The sequence below is a fragment of the Diospyros lotus genome, chromosome 13 (genome assembly GCF_014633365.1).
Source record: "Diospyros lotus cultivar Yz01 chromosome 13, ASM1463336v1, whole genome shotgun sequence".
Classification (NCBI taxonomy): domain Eukaryota; kingdom Viridiplantae; phylum Streptophyta; class Magnoliopsida; order Ericales; family Ebenaceae; genus Diospyros; species Diospyros lotus.
This window is the reverse complement of record NC_068350.1, coordinates 34358125-34377658: the sequence shown is the minus strand read 5'-3', so window position 1 is coordinate 34377658 and position 19534 is coordinate 34358125. Positions and strand designations below refer to the sequence as shown.

The following is a 19534-nucleotide window of genomic DNA, read 5'->3' as shown; positions in this document are numbered from 1 at the left end:
CTAGTTTTCATTTTCCATAGAAAATTTGAAAAATGTGTTCAAATGTTAAAAGTGCAGAAAACTAATTTTCAATCTAGAAAATTAGAACATATGTTCAGCGAAGAGAGGGACAAAGAGGGTTTTCTTTTGTGTAAATGTAACTTGTGTTGAAGGAGATGATTTGGGAAAAAGTGGAAAACTGTGTTTTTCAAATCTCCAAATTAGTAAGGAAATTTTGGATAACTCATTTTAAAATGAGTTTTCCAAGTTTAGTTCAATTTTGAAGAACCCTGTTTTCCAAATCTCCATTTTCTAATTAGAAAATTTCGAATTTGAACAAGTTCTCTAATTTCCCATTTTCTGTGGAGTAATTTTCCAGAAGACTGGGACTGTTTTCCACAACTAAACAGCCCCTAATATTTCTTAATTTTGCATGCCCTTTACAACTTCTGCACAAAAATATAGAAAAGAAGAATCAAACTGCCACAATTTGAGATTTATCCTGGGGGAAACTCCATGATGACCTTATAACCATGGTCTAGACTTGCATGGAAATTCAAAGTTGTCTTCCTTATTTATGCAACATACCGTCAACACTGTCTCCAGAGAAGATTTTTTTGTCACCGGATGCAAGTCAGTTGGGATCTGAAACACGGATATGAAACAAGGATAAGGTAAAAAGTCGCAATCTCACAGCAATCTAGCTAAATAATGCATCTATAACAAAATATATGGCAATATTATATCCTTGAACTAATGCAAGAATTGCATTAATATAGAACAATTCTTTTGGTTTTTTTCCTTTTCCAAAAAATGAAGAGGTAGCTCAATAAATAGAAACAATCTAATTTAGCAATTCAAAATCATCAACAACCAAATATACATATCTGGAAATTATGGCAAGCAAGCTTCAACGATTCCAGATATTGTAGTAGAGTAAGCAGGATAATCATGCAAATTACACCATTTTATTCTTGACGAGTACATATGTCATTTACAACCTTTTTGCTCATATTTTATTTGTATACTGCATCAATATGGAGAGACACTTGTTTCATGACCTATTCACATGGAAACAGGTACAGATGTCAGGTGCATACATGTCAATCTCGAACCCATCTATTTCTCAAGTCCAAGGTCATAAGGATACATCAGACTTCATATTTTTTTAACATTCTTAATATTTAGGCTAAATGTAGTTTACAAATAACATACAATTTTTTATGCATAGAATCTCTTTTATGTGTGATTTTAGGCTGCAACTCTTTCAACATATTCATTGCACGTGCATTATGGGTGAGTACGATAATGTTGAATCTTCCCTAATTTGAGGATGTGTATGCGTGGAGGGAGGGAGGGAGAGAGAGTTCAATAGCCCTCAACTATAAGCTAAGAGATGGGTGGACTCGTAGAGGTAGGGGGGAGACCTCATTGCCACCTGTCACCTGATAGCTGTTACTTTAGTTCCATCTTCTAAGCTAATTTGGCTTTACTCAAAAGGCCTATTTGTAGGCAATTTCTATAATAACAATTAACACTCCAGTAATATAAGACCAAGCTGGTTTCTGAATCCTTAGGTTCTCCATAAACTGAAACAGCTACATTTAGCATAAGGACTTATAACAATTTGAGAAAAATATATCAACTGATTGACTATTCTTTCTTACGGATCCTAGTTCAAAATTTCAAATAAGGTTTTAAATATGTAGATAGAATACATCATTAGAGGTTGAGTACATTAAATTGCATTAGATGCATGATCAAAATCTGCTTTTTATTCATTACGGTTTGTTGGAAGAAACCGAGATATAAGTCACAAACGGAACTCCTAGATGAAGAAGGAGTTTAGATAAGGTTGCAGTCCTAGATGAGGAAGGAGTTTAAAGAAGATCAACAACAACTAATATCAGCAGTTTTATAGATATATCTAATGTGTATTTATAAAATTAAATAAAGGTTATCTACAACTGTAAAGTAGGAGTATTTTTAGGAGATTTTTTAGGTTTCTCTTTGTATAAATATCCTCCTAAAGCTAATGAATAATTCATGGGTGAATGATTGATTTCCCTTAGATATTCTTTCATGGTATCAGAGCCAGATTCTTGTTGGCCTGATTTTTCTTAAAACCATCCCAAGTAGACGAATTGAGTCTCCAAGATGGTCGATGATTCCAACAGTGAGGTAACAACCTCTAATCCTCCTCCGACAAGGACTCTTCCTTCTGCTTCATCTCTCACGACAGCCTTGGAGAGTCCTTCTCTTCAAATTACACAACATAAACTGAATGAAACCAATTTTCGAGAGTGGTTCCAATCAGTCCTGTTGGTGGTTAGAGGCAAGGGCAAGGAAGGCTACTTAACTGGTGATGTGGCGAGACCAAGTACAGAGCCTGCTGGTTCAAGTATATGGGAAGCCGAGAATGCCATTGTTATGGCTTGGTTAGTAAATTCAACGGAGCCTAAAATCGATAGGACATATCTCTTCTACAAGACAGCTTGTGAGATATGGAAGGTTATCCAAGAAATATATTCTGATCTAGAGAATTCTGCCCAATGTTTTCAAGTTAGATCTCTTATTCGAACCACAAAACAAGGTACAAACTCGATTACTGAATATTTCAATACTTTAACAGCTTTGTGGCAAGAGATGGATCTCTTTTATGAGATCAAATGGGAGTGCACAGCAGATAGTAGAAAATATGGTAAGATGATAGAGAAGGAGAGAGTTTTTGATTTCCTTCATGGCTTAAATTCAGAGTTAGATGAAGTTAGGGGTTGGTTGCTAGGGATGAAACCCTTCCCAACCATCAGGGAAGCGTTTGTTGAAGTTAGGAGGGAAGAAAGTAGGAAGAAAGTTATGCCCCCAGAGTCCGGACATCCTATCAATGAAATCTATTCCCCTGCATCAGCCTTAAACACTTTTAAGGGCAAGACTCCTTTATCCTCTAAAGGAGAGGCTGCAAGAGAAAAACAATGGTGCGATCATTGCAATCGACCTTATCATACTCGAGAGACTTGCTGGAAAATCCATGGAAAACCAGCAAATTGGAAGCCTAAAAATCAAAGAAAAGGAGGACATACAGCAGGCCAAATCAGCCTATATGGTAGAAGCCGAGAAGGGAAATTCAACATCTTTTACTCTTACTGCAAATCAGCTGGAGGTTTTGCAACAATTAATCAGTCAATCCCAAGTGTTCAAACCCGAGAATGCAGATAATCCTACTTTTGTGGCTTCCTTACTCACAAAAGGTAATATTGCACTCTCTCTTGTATCTCAAAGAATTCCTACCAGCAGTTGGATCATAGATACGGGTGCCTCAGACCATTGTCACGGCTATGGCCAATTTTACATTTAACTTCAGTCTCAATTCTGCTTGTTTAAATATGTTCTGCTGTATTTTCATTATTGCATTTATATTCCAATTAATAGTTATATTCTAGCTAACAGATTCTGTTAGCTATAAGAGGCCACGTGTAAAGGCCTTAGGAAAAGACAAAACATTCTGTTGTAACCGCTGGGGAGGGAAGGATCCGCTGCATCTTCTCCCACCTTGTGCGCCTATATGTACTACTCCCATTCCACGGGAGGAGGATATGAAAAGATTGAATACAAAATCATTCTGTTTCTCTCTATCTCTCCCTCGCATCCCTCAATTCTCTCTAACCCTCTGTTCTTTCTACCTTCTTACTCGACTCCCTATTGTCATTTTCTTTCTAAACCATCGAGCCCAAGTTAGCTCATTGTCACTGTTGCCTAGAACCGTGACAACCATATGATAGGTTCTCTATATTTGTTGTCCAATTTTGAATTATGTGATAAACTTATGAATGTTTCTATGGTTGATGGTACTATATCCTTGGCAAAGGGAAAAGGAACGGCTGTGATAGGAGGACTAATGCTTAAATCAGTTCTCTATGTCCCAAACTTGCAGTGTAACTTAATTTCAGTAAGCAGATTGACTAATGACAGGGATTGTTGTGTAATATTCTCCAAATCGTCCTGTATTTTCCAAGATCTATCCTCAGGGAAGATGATTGGCAATGCTGAGATGAGAGGAGGGCTTTATCAAACATCAAGGCATGATCATTCTACTGCATCTAGGTCTCAGTTTTTATATTCTTTAGCTCTTGTTTCAAATTCAAATATTATGTTATGGCATCAGCGATTAGGACATCCAACTTTTGAATATCTTAAATTCTTGTCTCCCTCTTTATATAGCAATAAAACTCACAATTTGTCTTGTGAGCAGTGTATTCTTGCAAAACATACCAGAAAATCTCACCCTAATCATGTTTATACTCCTTCCACACCTTTTCACCTAGTCCATAGTGATATTTGGGGGTCATCTCGCACCTCAAATCTCACTAATACACGATGATTCATCACTTTTATTGATGACCATACAAGGGTGTGCTGGGTATTTTTATTGAAAGAAAAATCTGAAGCATTTTCGATATTCAAAAAGTTTCATCACATGGTCAAGAATGTGTTTCAAACCTCAATCCATGTCTTGAGAACCGATAATAGAAGAGAATACTTCTCCAATGAGTTTCATTCATATTTAATTGAGCATGGTATTATTCACCAAAGGTCATGTCCCTATAACCACCAACAAAATGGAATTGTTGAAAGAAAAAATCGTCACCTACTTGAAACAACAAGGGCCATGATGTTTACTACTTTTGTTCCAAGTTCATATTAGGGGGAAGCCATATTAACCTCAGCCTATCTCATCAATCGCCTACCCTCCAAAGTCTTAAAATTTAGGGCTCATTTGGCTGTCCTTATTGACGTTTTCCCTCACCATGATAGAGTCCTAAACTCCCTTACCCCTCGAGTGTTTGGATGTACTGTTTTTGTTCACCAAAGTCCAATCTCTTCATCCAAACTAGACCTAAGGCTATCAAGTGAATTTTTGTGGGATATTCTCTAACACAACAAGGATACAAATGCTACAATCCTAATACCCGCAAATTTGTTATCTCCTATGATGTATCTTTTCTTGAAATTCAGCCGTTTTTTCAGCCATCTCCTCACCCAGAAAAAGTTACCCATTGGACTCCTTCGGTTCTGGACTCTTCCTCTTTGATTCCTCCCACCAGTTTGACATGACCCTAGGGTTTAGTTAGGGTCTAGGAAGGAATTTGGATGAGAGTTTGAGGAAGATAAGAGCAAAGAAAAGGGCAAGGAAGAACATAACAGAATTGAGGGAGAGAAAAAAGCCGTGGGAGAGTATTGAGAGAGGGAATTGAGATTCAATTCATTCATTAAGCTCCTTTCTCTAACTACTCAAGCCTATTTATACGCTTACAATTGAAGATGTTAACAACAACAACATAAAATGCAACTAATAAGGAAAACACATAACATGTATTACTAATATATCATTGGGGTTCTTTAGGGTCGTGACAATCCCCACCCATTCAAACAATTCTTGTCCCCAAGAACTGATAGTTGCTGACCCCATTACTCAGCCGATTCCAGCCTTAGCAATCTGATTTTTTCTTCACCTTTTCTTGTGCTTATCTCGTATCTTCCTTTTCTTTTGCCTTTTTGTGTCTTTTTCTTCAAAAACACCAATACTATGACTTGCTACAACAACAAGTCCAGCCATCCCCCTCATTCTGATTTCCATTGAGAATGGTTCCAATTGTTCCATCATAGCTGCAACCATATCATTTCCAATCATATAAAGGAATTCCAACTTCGTTGCAAACCAAAATCTGATTCGGCATTACAGCTCTCCAACTGAAAGAGGAATAAACAAAACAGCAAGAGTTTTGTTCCCCTCAACAAAAATTTCATTGTAATCTTCAAACTCCGAGGTTGGTGTAGTCATATCCTCTCCTTTCTTCACAACCTCTTCTCCTTCCTTATCTTCAATAGAGACTTCCTAAACCTCCATGTCAACTATCCCTTCTCCAATATCCGAACTTCTGAACCACATGGCAGCAGCCTCCTTTTCCCTCATCTTTTGAACCACATGGTTGTTCTCCTGCTTAGTTAGTTTTAATTGCTCCTTTTCTACTAGAATTAACACTTGCAAAAGATCTACACCCTTTGAAGTAACAACAAGACTATCACTCACAGCCGCTGCAGGATTGTGCGAGTCCTCAACCTCCTGCTTCTTCTGTTGGTCCAAGTCCTCGTTGTGTGGCTGTCTTTCATCGTTGGCATGGAACCTATCAGCAACGTCATCCTCATCTTCCGAAGCTACTCTATCAGCTTCCTGCAAATATAAGCTGTGATTTTCGCTAATATCCATGTGCGATCTCTCTTTATTGCTAGAGTTTTCAGTTATAATTCGCCGGTCCAACTCCAAATTTTCCTCAGATTCCCGCTGGTCATAATTTGCAACCTTAGAAGCTCCCTAAATCAGTTGGCTGCCCTTAATATAACTGTTAGGCTGCAACTCTTGCTTTCTAAAAATGGCTTCCAAGGCGAGTTCTTACAGCCTTGCTCTCTCGGCTGCCTCTTTCACAATTGTCAGCATCATCATCCTGACTATTGACCTCAGTTTGTCCTTCAAACCACTAACAAATCTTGATACAAAATAGTTCTCCATCAGAGCTGGCTGATCACTCCACAATAGGGACCTTAACTCCTCAAATTTATCCCAATAATCTGTCACCGATCCCTCCTGACTTAATTTGTTGAACTCCTTAGTCACCTTAATCATGTTCTTCTTCATCCCAAATTGGTCATATAAATTTCCAGCAAGATTAGTCCACCTAATCTCCCCTTCCCTAGACATTGGAGTATGATTGGAAGTGTGGGAAGATGAACATCTTACCTGAATTTCTGATTTCAAGGCCGGTAGTTCCTCTGCCTCTTGCAAGCCATAGGTCATAGGAAGGGTGTCTTGGCTGGGCAGAATTGGATCAGCTACTACCCGGGGAGGAAAATTTGGTGATAACCTGAATTGAGGTGGCGAAGACAGTATGTTATACATGTTGATCTGCTGGACATGTTGCTCCATCATCTCCCAGTACCTCTCCAAGTCTCTCTGCATTCCTTCTTGAGGGGCAGTTATATCCTCCCTCATGTTTTCTCTGCTGGCTGCATTGTCCTTCAGGCCATGGGTCATCGCCTCCTGCATTACCTTGGATTCCTTAGCTTCCGAATTCAGCCTCTTAAAATGATCAACAGCCTCCAAATCCATTGCCGAGTCCGCCTCAAACAATCTACTAGCTCTGAACGGTTTCAAACAACCCGTTCTAAGCCATTTTGGAAACCTGCCACGCAACTTTTGAACCCCACACTTCCCCTTCGCAATTACTTCCGTAGTGCAACAATGAAATAGAACTTCTGTTGCGCACTTACTTCCGAAAATCTCTTATCTAAACAGCTTCGATCAGTTTTCAAGAAATGGCAAGCTTCTGCAGTTCGCCTGAGAATTTTGTCTCAACAAATGTCCGCCTGAATTCCAGCCAACGAACAATTAACTTCCCTCTGAGTTCGAGTTCAGAATTCAAGCCGACGACTCTCAATTTCGTTGACTCGCCCTTCACATGCAGCAACATAGATCTGAAATTCCGTTCTCGATCGCTCCTGCCTTTCGCCTCAATCACATGCAGTGAGTTTGCTGGAATCAAACTGATTTAAGGATAGCCCCAGCGGAGTCGGCACCTAATCACCGTCCACCGTCTTGCTTTTGAAGCAACTTCCGCTACGTAACTCCTCCTTACCTGATTTGATTTCATCACTGAGAGCAATAGCTTATGGCCGCATGCAAATCACAATCCTCCTATTCTATATCAGATTCGTCGCGGATTCCAGCATCGCTTGGATTCTTATGGTAATCGCCCAAGCCTGCGTCCACTTACCCAATCACCAACCTCTGAAAGGAATTCTCCTCAATTCTTGATTTGCTCAATGCTCTACTTCAATACTTCGAAATTCACTACTCCTTGAATCGCCTAGCTTGCTCATCCTCAATTCCGAACAAAATCACCAGAATCCTAGCCGAGCCAATCCGCCTACTTCTCCTTCAAATCCGAGCCGACACTCACCACTATCAATTTTGACAATTGAAATCCAACTGTTCAGAAATCTCCTAAGTCAGCTTTGGAACTTGCTTTTACGATTCACTGAGCTTTGCTGATACCACTTCTGGAATTTGCTTCTGAACAAGATCACTTAAATTGCCACTTGCGAAAATTGTCTCTGAACAGTAATCTCAATCGTTGAAGGCTTGCTTCTGATTGCGACAACCTTCCAATTCCGAAAATTAACCTTCGGAATTCGCTGCACGGAATCGCCTTTACTACATGGAATCACACAAGTCACCGCTCAATCAATTCCGTGGCCTTACGTTTCTGAATTCAGCTATTAAAGTCGCCTTCTAATTCCGAGAAGCAACAAAGAAAGTCGTTGCCGAGGAATGGGAGCTCTAATACCAATTGACATGACCCTAGGGTTTAGCTAGGGTCTAGGAAGGAATTTGGATGAGAGTTTGAGGAAGATAGAGCAAAGAAAGGGCAAGGAAGAACATAACAGAATTGAGGGAGAGAGAAAAGCCGTGGGAGAGTATTGAGAGAGGGAATTGAGATTCAAATCATTCATTAAGCTCCTTTCTCTAACTACTCAAGCCTATTTATAGGCTTACAATTGAAGATGCTAACAACAACAACATAAAATGCAACTAATAAGGAAAACACATGACATGTATTACTAATATATCCTTGGGGTTCCTTGAGGTCGTGACATAGTTCTAATCCGATAATTCCATCACATGTATCTGAATTTAATCAAGGGGGAGAGAATGAAAGAGACCAAATCCAGAAGAGTGATCAAATTCAAACTGAACCACCACTATTGGTGTATTCAAGGAAGCCTCGTGACATTCAGTTTCAGCAACAGTCCATATCATCTGAACCGAGGGTAAGTCCATAAAAATTACAGAAACAAGAGGTTGAAAGGGAGGCTGATATTCAGGGAAATAGAGAAGAAGGGCAGCAGCAACATGAGCAAGAGTATAATCTAGATGTTCCCATTGCTTGGAGGAAAGGAATCAAAACCTGCACTAAGTATCTGATTTCTAAATTTCTAGGATATTCAAAACTATCTTCTAAATTCAGGCATTTATAGAGAGCATAGATGATGAGGCTGTCCCTAAGGATATGTACTATGCACTACAAGAGGAAAAATGGAGGAAAGCAGGTTATGGAAGAAATGCTAGCCCTTGAAAAGAATGACACTTGGGAAATAGTGGATCTTCCATATGGAAAGCACATAGTTGGCAGCAAATGGGTTTTTACTATAAAGTACAACTCAGATGGGAGAGTGGATAGATACAAAGCAAAGCTTGTAGCTCAAGGTTTTACTCAAACACAAGGCCTTGACTATGAGGAAACATTTTGCACCGGAAGCCAAACTTAACTCTATTCGGGTGTTATTGTCATTAGCAATGAATTTGGATTGGAAACTCTATCAACTAGACATAAAAAATGCTTTCTTGAATGGTGAGCTAGAAGAAGAGATCTACATGAGAATTCCCCATAATTTTGAAAGGAAAGACACAAGAGGAAAGGTATGTAGATTGAAAAAATCCTTGTATGGTCTAAAGCAATCTCCTAGAGCATGGTTCAAAAAGTTTAGTGACACACTAAATCACCTAGGATATAAGCAAGGACAAGCAGATCACACTCTCTTTACAAAAGTTGATTGCGAAGGTAAGAAAACTATCCTAATAGTCTATGTAGATGATATAATCATCACAGGAGAGAATTCTCAAGAGATAGAAAGGTTAAAGCAGCAACTGAAGGAAGTTTTGGAAGTAAAAGACTTGGGAGAGATGAGATATTTTTTGGGAATTGAAGCAGCAAAAAGCAGCGAAGGTATTTTTCTGTCTCAAAGAAAATACATTTTAGATCTTCTAAAAGAGATGGGAAAGCTTGGTTGTAAGCCTGTAAGCACTCCATTAGAGCCTAACTGGAAAAATAGAAGGGAGAAAAATGAGGAACAACTGGTAGATGTTGGAAGATTTCAACATTTGTGGGAAAATTAATTTATCTATCTCACACACAACCAGATATTACGTATGCAGTGAGCATCATCAGTCAATTCATGCATTCCCCAACCAAAAGACACCTAGAAATTGCATATCATATTCTTAGATATTTGAAAGAGACTCCCGAGAAAGGAATGCTATTCAAGAAAAGCGAGGATAGAGGAATAAAAAGTTATGTGGATGCAGATTGGGCTGGATCTATTGAAGACAGTAAGTCTACATCAAGGTATTGTACTAAGCTTTGGGGAAATTTGGTCATATGGAGGAGCAAGAAACAAGAAGTTGTGTCAAGAAGCAATGCTGAGGCCTAGTATAGAGCTATTGTACAGAGTATTTGTAAGTTAATTTGGGTGGAAAGACTCATGGAGGATTTATCTATTCCTATAGTTGGACCTAAAGTTCTCTACAGTGACAACAAATCAGGTATAAGCATAGTAAATAATCCAGTGCAACATGACTGGATCAAACATGTTCGAATTGACAAGCATTTTGTTAAGGGAGAGCTGGAAAGTGGAGATATAAAACTAATTTATATTCCAACAAAAGATAAAGAGGCAGACATCTTGACTAAAGCAATGCAAAAGCAGGGTTTCGAAGAACTAAGAAGCAAGCTAGGAATGATTGACATCTATTCACCAGCTTGAGAGGGAGTGTTGGAAGAAACCGAGATATAAGTCACGAACTAAACTCCTAGATGAAGAAGGAGTTTAGATAAGGTTGCAGTCCTAGATGAGGAAGGAGTTTAAAGAAGATCAACAACAACTAATATCAGCAGTTTTATAGATATATCTAATGTGTATTTATAAAATTAAATAAAGGTTATCTACAACTGTAAAGTAGGAGTATTTTTAGGAGATTTTTTAGGTTTCTCTTTGTATAAATATCCTCCTAAAGCTAATGAATAATTCATGGTTGAATGATTGATTTCCCTTAGATATTCTTTCACGGTTCCTACACAAAAATTCAACATACAGAACTCCACTATCTTTATTTACAAGTTCACAAGTGGGCCTGAAATATCACACATCACATGCTCAAATTTTACATCGCATCATAGAGAATTAAACAGATGGTCAGTGCTGTAATTAGAAAGAGAACCATGCTAGTACAACTAAAACAATGTATATCAGGTGAGAGCTTGCAAAGATTAAGCATTCATGTCAAAAATCTAAATCCAGGCCCTATGGAACGGATAGTCTGGTTTATCCCTCGACAAATCTTTACCCCATAAACTCCCACTAGACCACAGAAAAGTAAAAATCATACCCCACGCCCATCGTCAGTGATGCTCACTGAATTGTCTGCATGTAAGATAACATCTATCTTTGAAGCAAATCCTGCTTGTGCCTCATCAATAGCATTGTCCAATATTTCATAAACCTAAGAGAAAAAAGCATCAGTGAAATCCAGCAAATCAAGTGCAGTTAAAATAGACTTAGCACATTAATAATTACTAATGAAGAGAAGGCAAAGGAGTATAAAATATACCAAGTGATGCAAACCACGAGGTCCAGTGCTTCCAATGTACATACCTGGTCTTTTCCTAACAGGGTCCAAACCTTCCAGTACCTGATCAAATCAGCCAGATTTAATAAAAGCATAAACCACAGCTCAGGCAACCAGAAAAATAAACCAAAAGAGCAAGATATATGCATATATCTACATCTACAGAAATTTATTGTTTCTCAAAATATAAAGAATTCACAATGATACTCTAAACATATGTAAGCTACTTTCTTGACTAACTGAAGGATAAGAAGAGGGAGACCCCAGATAGATAGATAGATAGATATAGATGAATAGAGAGAGAGAGAGAGAGAGGGGATAATCAAATAATCTTATTCAAACTCAACCATCTCAATTATTTATATCGCCAATACCTACTTAGACTAAAATCCTATTTAAAAAAAAAAAAAAACCTACAAAACTCAAATCACAATATTCCAAAAAATCTACTGAATCCTATCAAATCCAAATTATAAAATTCAAAATAAAATCTGTGATTCTAATATAACAAATTAAATTTTTTGTCTCTATCTCTCTAATGGCTCAAAATTTTATATGAGTTAGTTGCCAATAATTTAACATTGTATCAGAGCTATTATACCATGTTAGTTAAGCACCTCTCCCAGATTTTAATGTTTTAGATAAGTTGGCAGCCAACAAGTTCAAACCTGGCGGTCAATTCGATATTCAGAGATAGCTGCATGAGTTTATCTAATTCTGAAGAAAAGTATGGTACACAGAGAACATGCTGTGAGTAAAAGCAATAAGATAAATGATAAAATTACCCCTCTCTAACAGCTTGAACTTTTAAATGAGTTCAAGATCAATTATTTAACAGAATGCACATTTCAAAATCATAAATCAGCAGTTTATGAAAGTAAACTGTGAAACAAACACTCAATATTGATACCCAAGATCCATGTATATAAGATGTGGAGAAGAACTCTTACTATCCTAATACCAAGGGGAAAGAGCCAGTTGTCTGTAGTTCACTTCCACTTCCAGGCAATTCTCAATAACCTATTAAAGGGGCATTATCTCATCACTGTAAAGGATTAGAACCTCTCATTACCAGAACCCTTAGAAAAACAAGGATTCTCCCCCCCCCCCCCCCCTCCCACTCTCTCTCTTGATTGCTTCATTCCCTTTCTTTCTTGGCCGATCTTGCTGAATATTTGAACAGCAGTTATATTATCAATTTACTCTACTTCATAGTACATTAACTAGTTCCAATAAAGTTCAAGTTTGACAAGATAAATCTATAATCAACTAAATACTCCGTTGTTTTCTCTGTTTGATTTGATCAACTTTTTTGAGTTCATAATTCTATTTTATATAGTTACATAACACACGAAAATTCACCACTAGCATCAAAACCCTGACCATAGCACACCAGGAGGGTCAACCAATAAAAAAAGAAATAAGCCCAATAAACAGTTCAAATCAATCCATAAAATCATTCGGCATAAGAGGCAAAAAAGTCTGGTATTTTCTTAACTGGACAAAATTGTGAATTGGCAGTTTTTTAAAATCTGTCGTGGTTAAGCTGGCAGGGCCGTCCAGTTTGGTACATCACATAAAAACTCCATTTACTATGGTTAGGATATCTCTTTCCATTTTTTATATCAAGCCTTGAGCCAGGTTAGAAATTAGGGTTATTAACTTGTAGGGTTTAATATTAGAATTTAGGTTTTATTTGAATTTAGGATTTCTCTTCTCTCTTTCTTTTCTTTTGTCTCTTCTCTTCTCAGACTTCTTCTTCTTAAGTTTATTGTACTTATTCTCTTCTTTTTCTGCCCTAATTCTTCTCTTCTTCTTCTATCTTTCATAAAATGCAGGTTGCTCTGCATTAGCCTCTCAAAGTCCTTACTCACTCACTCCACAGCCCATATGACAGTCTGGTTATGAGAATGCTGGTCTCCCACCCCCCCCCCTCCCTTCCCCCCTCCCTCCCTGCTTCTACGAATCAATTATTTCAGATCCATACCCAAAAATAACAACTATTTATGATCGACTTACAAGATATCATACAATGTGATTTGATCTAAGGTGTTTTAGGTAATATTCTTAAGTAACTTTATTTATTATGATACAGTTACAATGTTAAAATTCAAATCTGATTCAATTTTGGTTGAACAACCATTAATATTTTTGGGTTTACCTGGTGTCGAAACATTAGCCACAGCAATAAAAATAAATAAATAATGAACAGTCAATTGACAGTCACGTCTCTAGCAAACAAAAAAAATTTGACAGTCACATAAATGTCAGGGGCGGTAATTTACCTGAATTTGTTCAGACCCATAGGCATTTGACCTCGTGCTTTCCTGTAAAGTTTCTGATGCGGTACTCGATGACATAAAAGCCCTTGGTGAAGCTGCTATTCGCGTCCATAACCTACTTGGCACTCTTCTCAACCGAAAAATGGTCCTGCCTCAAGAATATAGCTTGTCAATAACATGATTCCCACTTATCAAGCCCCTGAAAACTCCATTTAACCAGTGAGCAAATTCAGGAAAACAGAGACCCAAACTAAAAACCGTTATTTATGTAAAGTGAAGATTCTAGAAAAACACTTGTAAAATCCCAAACCTTAAATTGTATGGTCTTAAGGGATTAATAGAAAGTTCGAATAAAAGATAGCCATTTTATAGAAGACGTTGGTACTTATAACTACTTAAGTTCCTCCCTTCAGTTGCTGAGGAAGTACATAAAGTTGCTTCAAAACAAAAGTCCCAAAATCTCCCTGCCCCCCTTGTCTTTCGAGAGAAAATAGAAAAAGAACGACACAGAAGTCAAAGAGAAGAAAGCGTATCCCCTTTCTCTTTTCCTACATTTTCTCAGAAATCAAACAGAATCTAGAGGAGAGAGAGAAGGAGTACCCGGTCTTGAGGAGCAGCGAGGGACGAGCGACAGAAAAGAAGGAAAAAGAAAGGGTGTGGGAGTGAATCGAGGAAGGTTGAGCGAGGAAACGCGAGGCCATTCGTCTAAGCGCAAAGTTGACGGGAGGCTTCAGAAGTGCCATTCAGTTCAAGACAGACTCCAGAGAATGTAATTTTCTCGCCCAGGAATCTTCTGAGGCCCCTTCTGGCTGTGGTTTTGGGCGGACCAAGAAGAAGAAGAAGCACAAGAAGAAGAAGAAGATAAAAACCTCCCTCCCTCCCCTCTCTCTCTCTCTCGGCTCCTATGCCTTTATCTAATTTTCCTCTTTCTGAGGTCAGGTTTCAATTTTCCCTCTTAAAACTCTAAACCCTAACGGAGCTCAGAGTTTACTTTGGTCCAACAAAATAAGTTTTATATTTTACAGTAAATTATAGTGAAGTATGGCATATGTCTGAGAATTATACTATTATTTAAAAGTTATATTATTTTTATTAAAAAAACTCAGATTAAGTAAGGTATAGGATTTTTTTTTTTTGAAAAATTATAATTTTTGACATTTAAAAAATATAAAATATCTATTTTGTCAATATTTATGTATTTTCATTTATTCTCTCCATTACAAAAAAAATAATAATAAAGTAAAAAAGTAATAGCTGACAACTAACCACCTAATAAAGGAATCCATTGGTCTAGATTCATCTCATCCACACGATCATCAAGCGAGAAAGAGATTGAGCCATTGGTAGAGCCATGAAGGATGTCGTCGAGGGAGAAACAAAGAAATAGAAGATAAAAATATAGCGAGAGCATTTTAAAAATTTTATAAGACCTAATAATAATGATTTACATATAAAAGTTATTTGTATTGAGTTTTGAATTCAGCAAGAAATGTTTATTAGTTTTGAATGTAAAATGAATACTATTGTATTCAGTTTTAACTTCAAAGTGTACATTGTAATTTGCTCATTATTAGCTAGCATATTTGGTTCACAAAAATATTTGATAAATTTAAAGGCAAAAATAAAAAATTCTCCTAATGTTACACAAATGACCTTTGAGGTTTAGCATAATTATAAAGTCATTCCTCTAGTTTGAGAAATTATAAAGGCTTTATTTTATATTTAAAACTTGTATCAAACAATATCTTAGTCGTTAATAATGACAATTAAATGTTTTAAAATGTCAAATTTGTTCTTCTACATGTTCCTCATTCTTCATTTCATCATTCTAATTTGTCTCCTTATACACCAATAATGTATTGACAACAATTCTCTCTATTTTTTTCCTCCCATCAAATAACCAATGGATTATACATGCAATAAAGATGATTTTTTTGATTTAAGGATTCAAAGTTCTAGAGTTTTTTTTAATTGAAGAACTTAGCCGTGATTCTTTGATTCAAATGTCTTTATCTTTTTCTCTTTTCATTATTTTTTTCTAGTTATTTTTGTTTTTTTTACTTTGAAAATATATTAGTTTAAGAGGCGGTGAATTAAGCACCTCAAAATATTTGATATTTAATGGCACGAGAAATAAATATAATAAATAAAAAAAAGAGAGAAATAGAGATTGTACAATCAATTATAGTGATTTGATAATAAATGTCCGTGTCTATTACTTTTACTCTTTATCAAGAATTTTCAAAGTCCACCTGAAATGTCTTATTTGAGAGGCGAACACTATCCTCTTTATAGCGAAAGCTTTTCACGGGCTCAGTTATAACCTCACATTGCTTTTTCTAGCAATCAAACAATAAACTTTATAATCCTTTTTCACTTTAGAGCTAAAGTAATAGCCCTCTTATAAGATATACTAAAATACAAATAAAGAGAAAAATACCTTCAATACTAGAGATCGTTGAAAATAAGTTAAACACAAATAGGATGAGCCTATAAATTTTCATATAGAGACACAATTAAAAATAATGAAAAACTTGTTTTTTTGTGGATAAGAACAATGGTTCTCACTTAAGCTCTTGTTCATTTTTAAGCTTGTTGCTTGCTTTCTCATTCTTTATCTATTTTGTTGTCATGCAAAACTTATGTGAGTATATATATGTAAGTTTTCTCAGCCCTTCATGACATGGTTTAGGAAAAATAACTATTTTTCTTATAGATGATAAGAGAAAACATTCATTTTACAAGTCAACCTTGTTTTATACTACATTAAAATGTGATCCAATGGCTAGAAAATTCAAAATTTCAAGTTGCGTGGACTATGTTACTTGAGTAATGTCATAGTGTTAGTCAAGTAACAACCTATCTGTTATTTTAAATTTAAAAATCATCCTTTAGTTATTCAAGTAATACATTATGTTAGTTGAATAATTTTTTGAAATTCTCTATTTCTTTGTATATTAGTCGAGTGACATTGAACGTTACTCAAGTAATATCTATATGGTCTCTATTTCTTTGTTTATTACTCGAGTAAGAGTTTCTTCAATACTAGATAATTCAAACTGTTCCACAAATGATTCTCAATTTTCCAGCTAATTAGTCAAGTAAAAATATGTGCTACTTGAGTAAATTTTTGGTGCTATTTGTTTTTAAAAGAATTAGTCGAGTAATAATATTGATACAGGGGTAAGATTACCTTCAACAGAAATATCTTAAGTTCTTTTTGTTATTACTCGAGTAATACAATTTGATATCCAATTAAACTTTCAACATTCTCGATTTTCTTAGAAAAAGACTTAAGTAATATTTCTCAATACTCGAGTAAGACTTGCCTATATTAAGCAAGTGTCATTGAGAGTTTGATATATGTCATGTTGTGTACTCAATCAGATATTAGCTTTGTAGTTAGGTTATTTAGTAGATCTCAAAATAATCTTAGTTCTGAACACTGGAAGGTAGTAAAGATTTTTTTACTATAGTGATATGGACTAGAAATGTGACTTGGATCAATAAAGGTTTACATCAAGATATGTCTTCTTGTTAAAGGGTAGTGTCATTATATGAAGTAGCATGTATCACATTATCCACCATGAAGGTAGAGTTTGTAGCATACTTTGTAGTTGGTCAAGAGGTCATTTTGGTTGAAAAGTTTTCCAAAGAGTTTTGGTATCTCTACTACTACAAATGCACCCTTATCATAGTTTATTGTGATCACAAGGCTTCCCTAGGATATGTAAAAAATCCCAAATACCATAGTAAGAGAAAACATATAGACATCAAGTATAGTTATATCCTAGATGTAGTTGCAAATAAAGATATCCTGATTTAATAGTTATATAGAAAACATGATAGTTGATCCATTAACCAAAGTCATCTATTTTCATGCTTTGGGGACCCATGTTGTAAGAGTGGGTGTGCGTAAGATTGTTTGATGTATTTTTATTTCAAAACATGGTTGTTTTTTAGATTTATTTTAATTTTTTTAGATGATATGATCGTTCTTTATTATTCTTAATGATAAAAATGTGTTATTTATTTTAATATTATGATTATGGATACATGAATGAACACAATAACATTGAAACACATACACATTAATATCTCACCAACTTTATATCGGCTCACTCATATGAGTGGTCGTACTTGGTGCTAATGGAGCAAGTAAAGATGAGACATTAATGTTTTGGCACTCTAAAAGAGATAAAACATCATTGAGCGCTTGGGAAGTGATAATGATGATTATATCACTTTGCATAGGGCAAGTTGAGATCAATGATGATGATCGAAAATGATGTTTTAAAAATCATATTACTCAGATAAAGTTAGATGTGAAAACTTAATTAGGTGCCAGTAGTAATTGGCAAGTGACACCCTTGGTGGCGAATTGATAGATGACTCAAGTATGGTGCTGGGAAATTAACAATACTAAGATCTTTATGGTATTGATTTTAAAATAAATAGCATATATGCTCTTTGAGAAAGGAAACCCACTATAACATGCGCTTCATATTACATGTGCTATTTTTTACCATGTATAGCGAGATGAGTGATAGATCTTTATATTCTCATCATGTGAGTCCTATTTATATGAGTACCCTTATGTGAATTTTAACTATGTCATGAATCAACGATTTGATGTTTACTACTTTAGTTGTTACTAAAAGGTCATGATTGATGCAACTATATGAGAGATGACTAGGCACATAGTTGAATTGTTGTGTAATGACATTAAGGTGAAGGAAAGACATGCTATTATCACATCACAATAAGGACACCCATTGCACGTAGAGTCACATCATCACTCAGGATTTTGATATCATTGTGGTTTTATTATTGATTATGTTTATGGTCATAAGACTTAGAGTATGGTTTCAAGTTATACACTCGCAAGGGATTGAAAAGTATTTAGTAATATGTGATTAGATGTGTCGAGGTGCATGAGACACAATTTTTATTGTAGTTCGAAAACTACGACAATAGAATTTGTAATGAGAAAAAACTGGAGCCCAAGTCGAGCAAGGTTGACAGCTGGAAAGAGCCTACTAGTGGAGATAGGCGTTGGGTAGTTTCGGTCCTCGATATATTAACCAGGGTCGCAGGTGGACCTCTGAGGGCATCCTCGAGAATGTCTGGAAGTGGCCTTCTGCGTGCTTAGGGCATATTTGCACTCACAAGAACAAGTTAGAAGGCACGAGGGGATCCTTCACCCGCGTATGCCCTTCGATGCTTAAGTCAGTACCAATAGAAAAGCAATGCATTAGACAAGTAAAGCATGATATCATTGAATACGAGGTAACCGTACCTTACTCGATCAAATAGGGTTGATCACGGTACTGTTACAGGGTGTCGGGGATAGACCTGCACGTTAGTAGCAATTGGACGAGCTTAAGAGGAATCCTTCCCAGAGGGCCAGTCAACCTAGGGGTCATTTCGGAAAAGGTGAGCCTCACGACGAGCTGTCGAAACAGGTTTTTGGCCTCTAAGCAGCCTACTGGGCAAAGCCCTAGGTTGTCAAAGGATAACTCTAGACATTGTTGCCTTCTCCGAGAGACTTCCAGCTCTCTCCGATAGACATCAAGCTCTCTCTGAGAGATTTACTGCCTCCTCCAAGAGACTCCAAGCGCTCTCCGAGAGACCTACTGCTAGAGGTCCCAAGTTCTCTCTTTCTCTCGGTAAGAAAATTGTCCTCTTGAAGAGAGCTGGAAGTCTCTCGAAAATGGCAACAAGGTCTCTCGCAGAGTGCTTGAAGTCTCTTTGA

General features: G+C 36.6%; 1 protein-coding gene across 3 annotated transcripts in view; it reads right to left on the bottom strand.

Annotated features, from left to right (window-relative positions):
* The window catches only part of LOC127788562 (DNA gyrase subunit B, chloroplastic/mitochondrial), a 72264-nt gene extending 57549 nt beyond the window's left edge, over positions 1-14715 (bottom strand). Inside the window, exons 1-5 of one of the 3 annotated variants that reach the window (XM_052317002.1) lie at positions 14380-14715; positions 13783-13927; positions 11480-11560; positions 11258-11371; positions 568-624 (exon numbers count right to left, since the gene is read on the bottom strand). In XM_052317002.1, coding sequence (XP_052172962.1) covers positions 568-624; positions 11258-11371; positions 11480-11560; positions 13783-13927; positions 14380-14522 — 540 coding nt within the window. In that variant the 5' untranslated portion in view covers positions 14523-14715. Of the gene's footprint in view, positions 1-567; positions 625-11257; positions 11372-11479; positions 11561-13782; positions 13928-14379 lie in introns of those variants that run through there. The other 2 variants (XM_052317000.1, XM_052317001.1) reach the window with 2 other exon arrangements.
* Positions 14716-19534: the final 4819 nt, after the last annotated feature.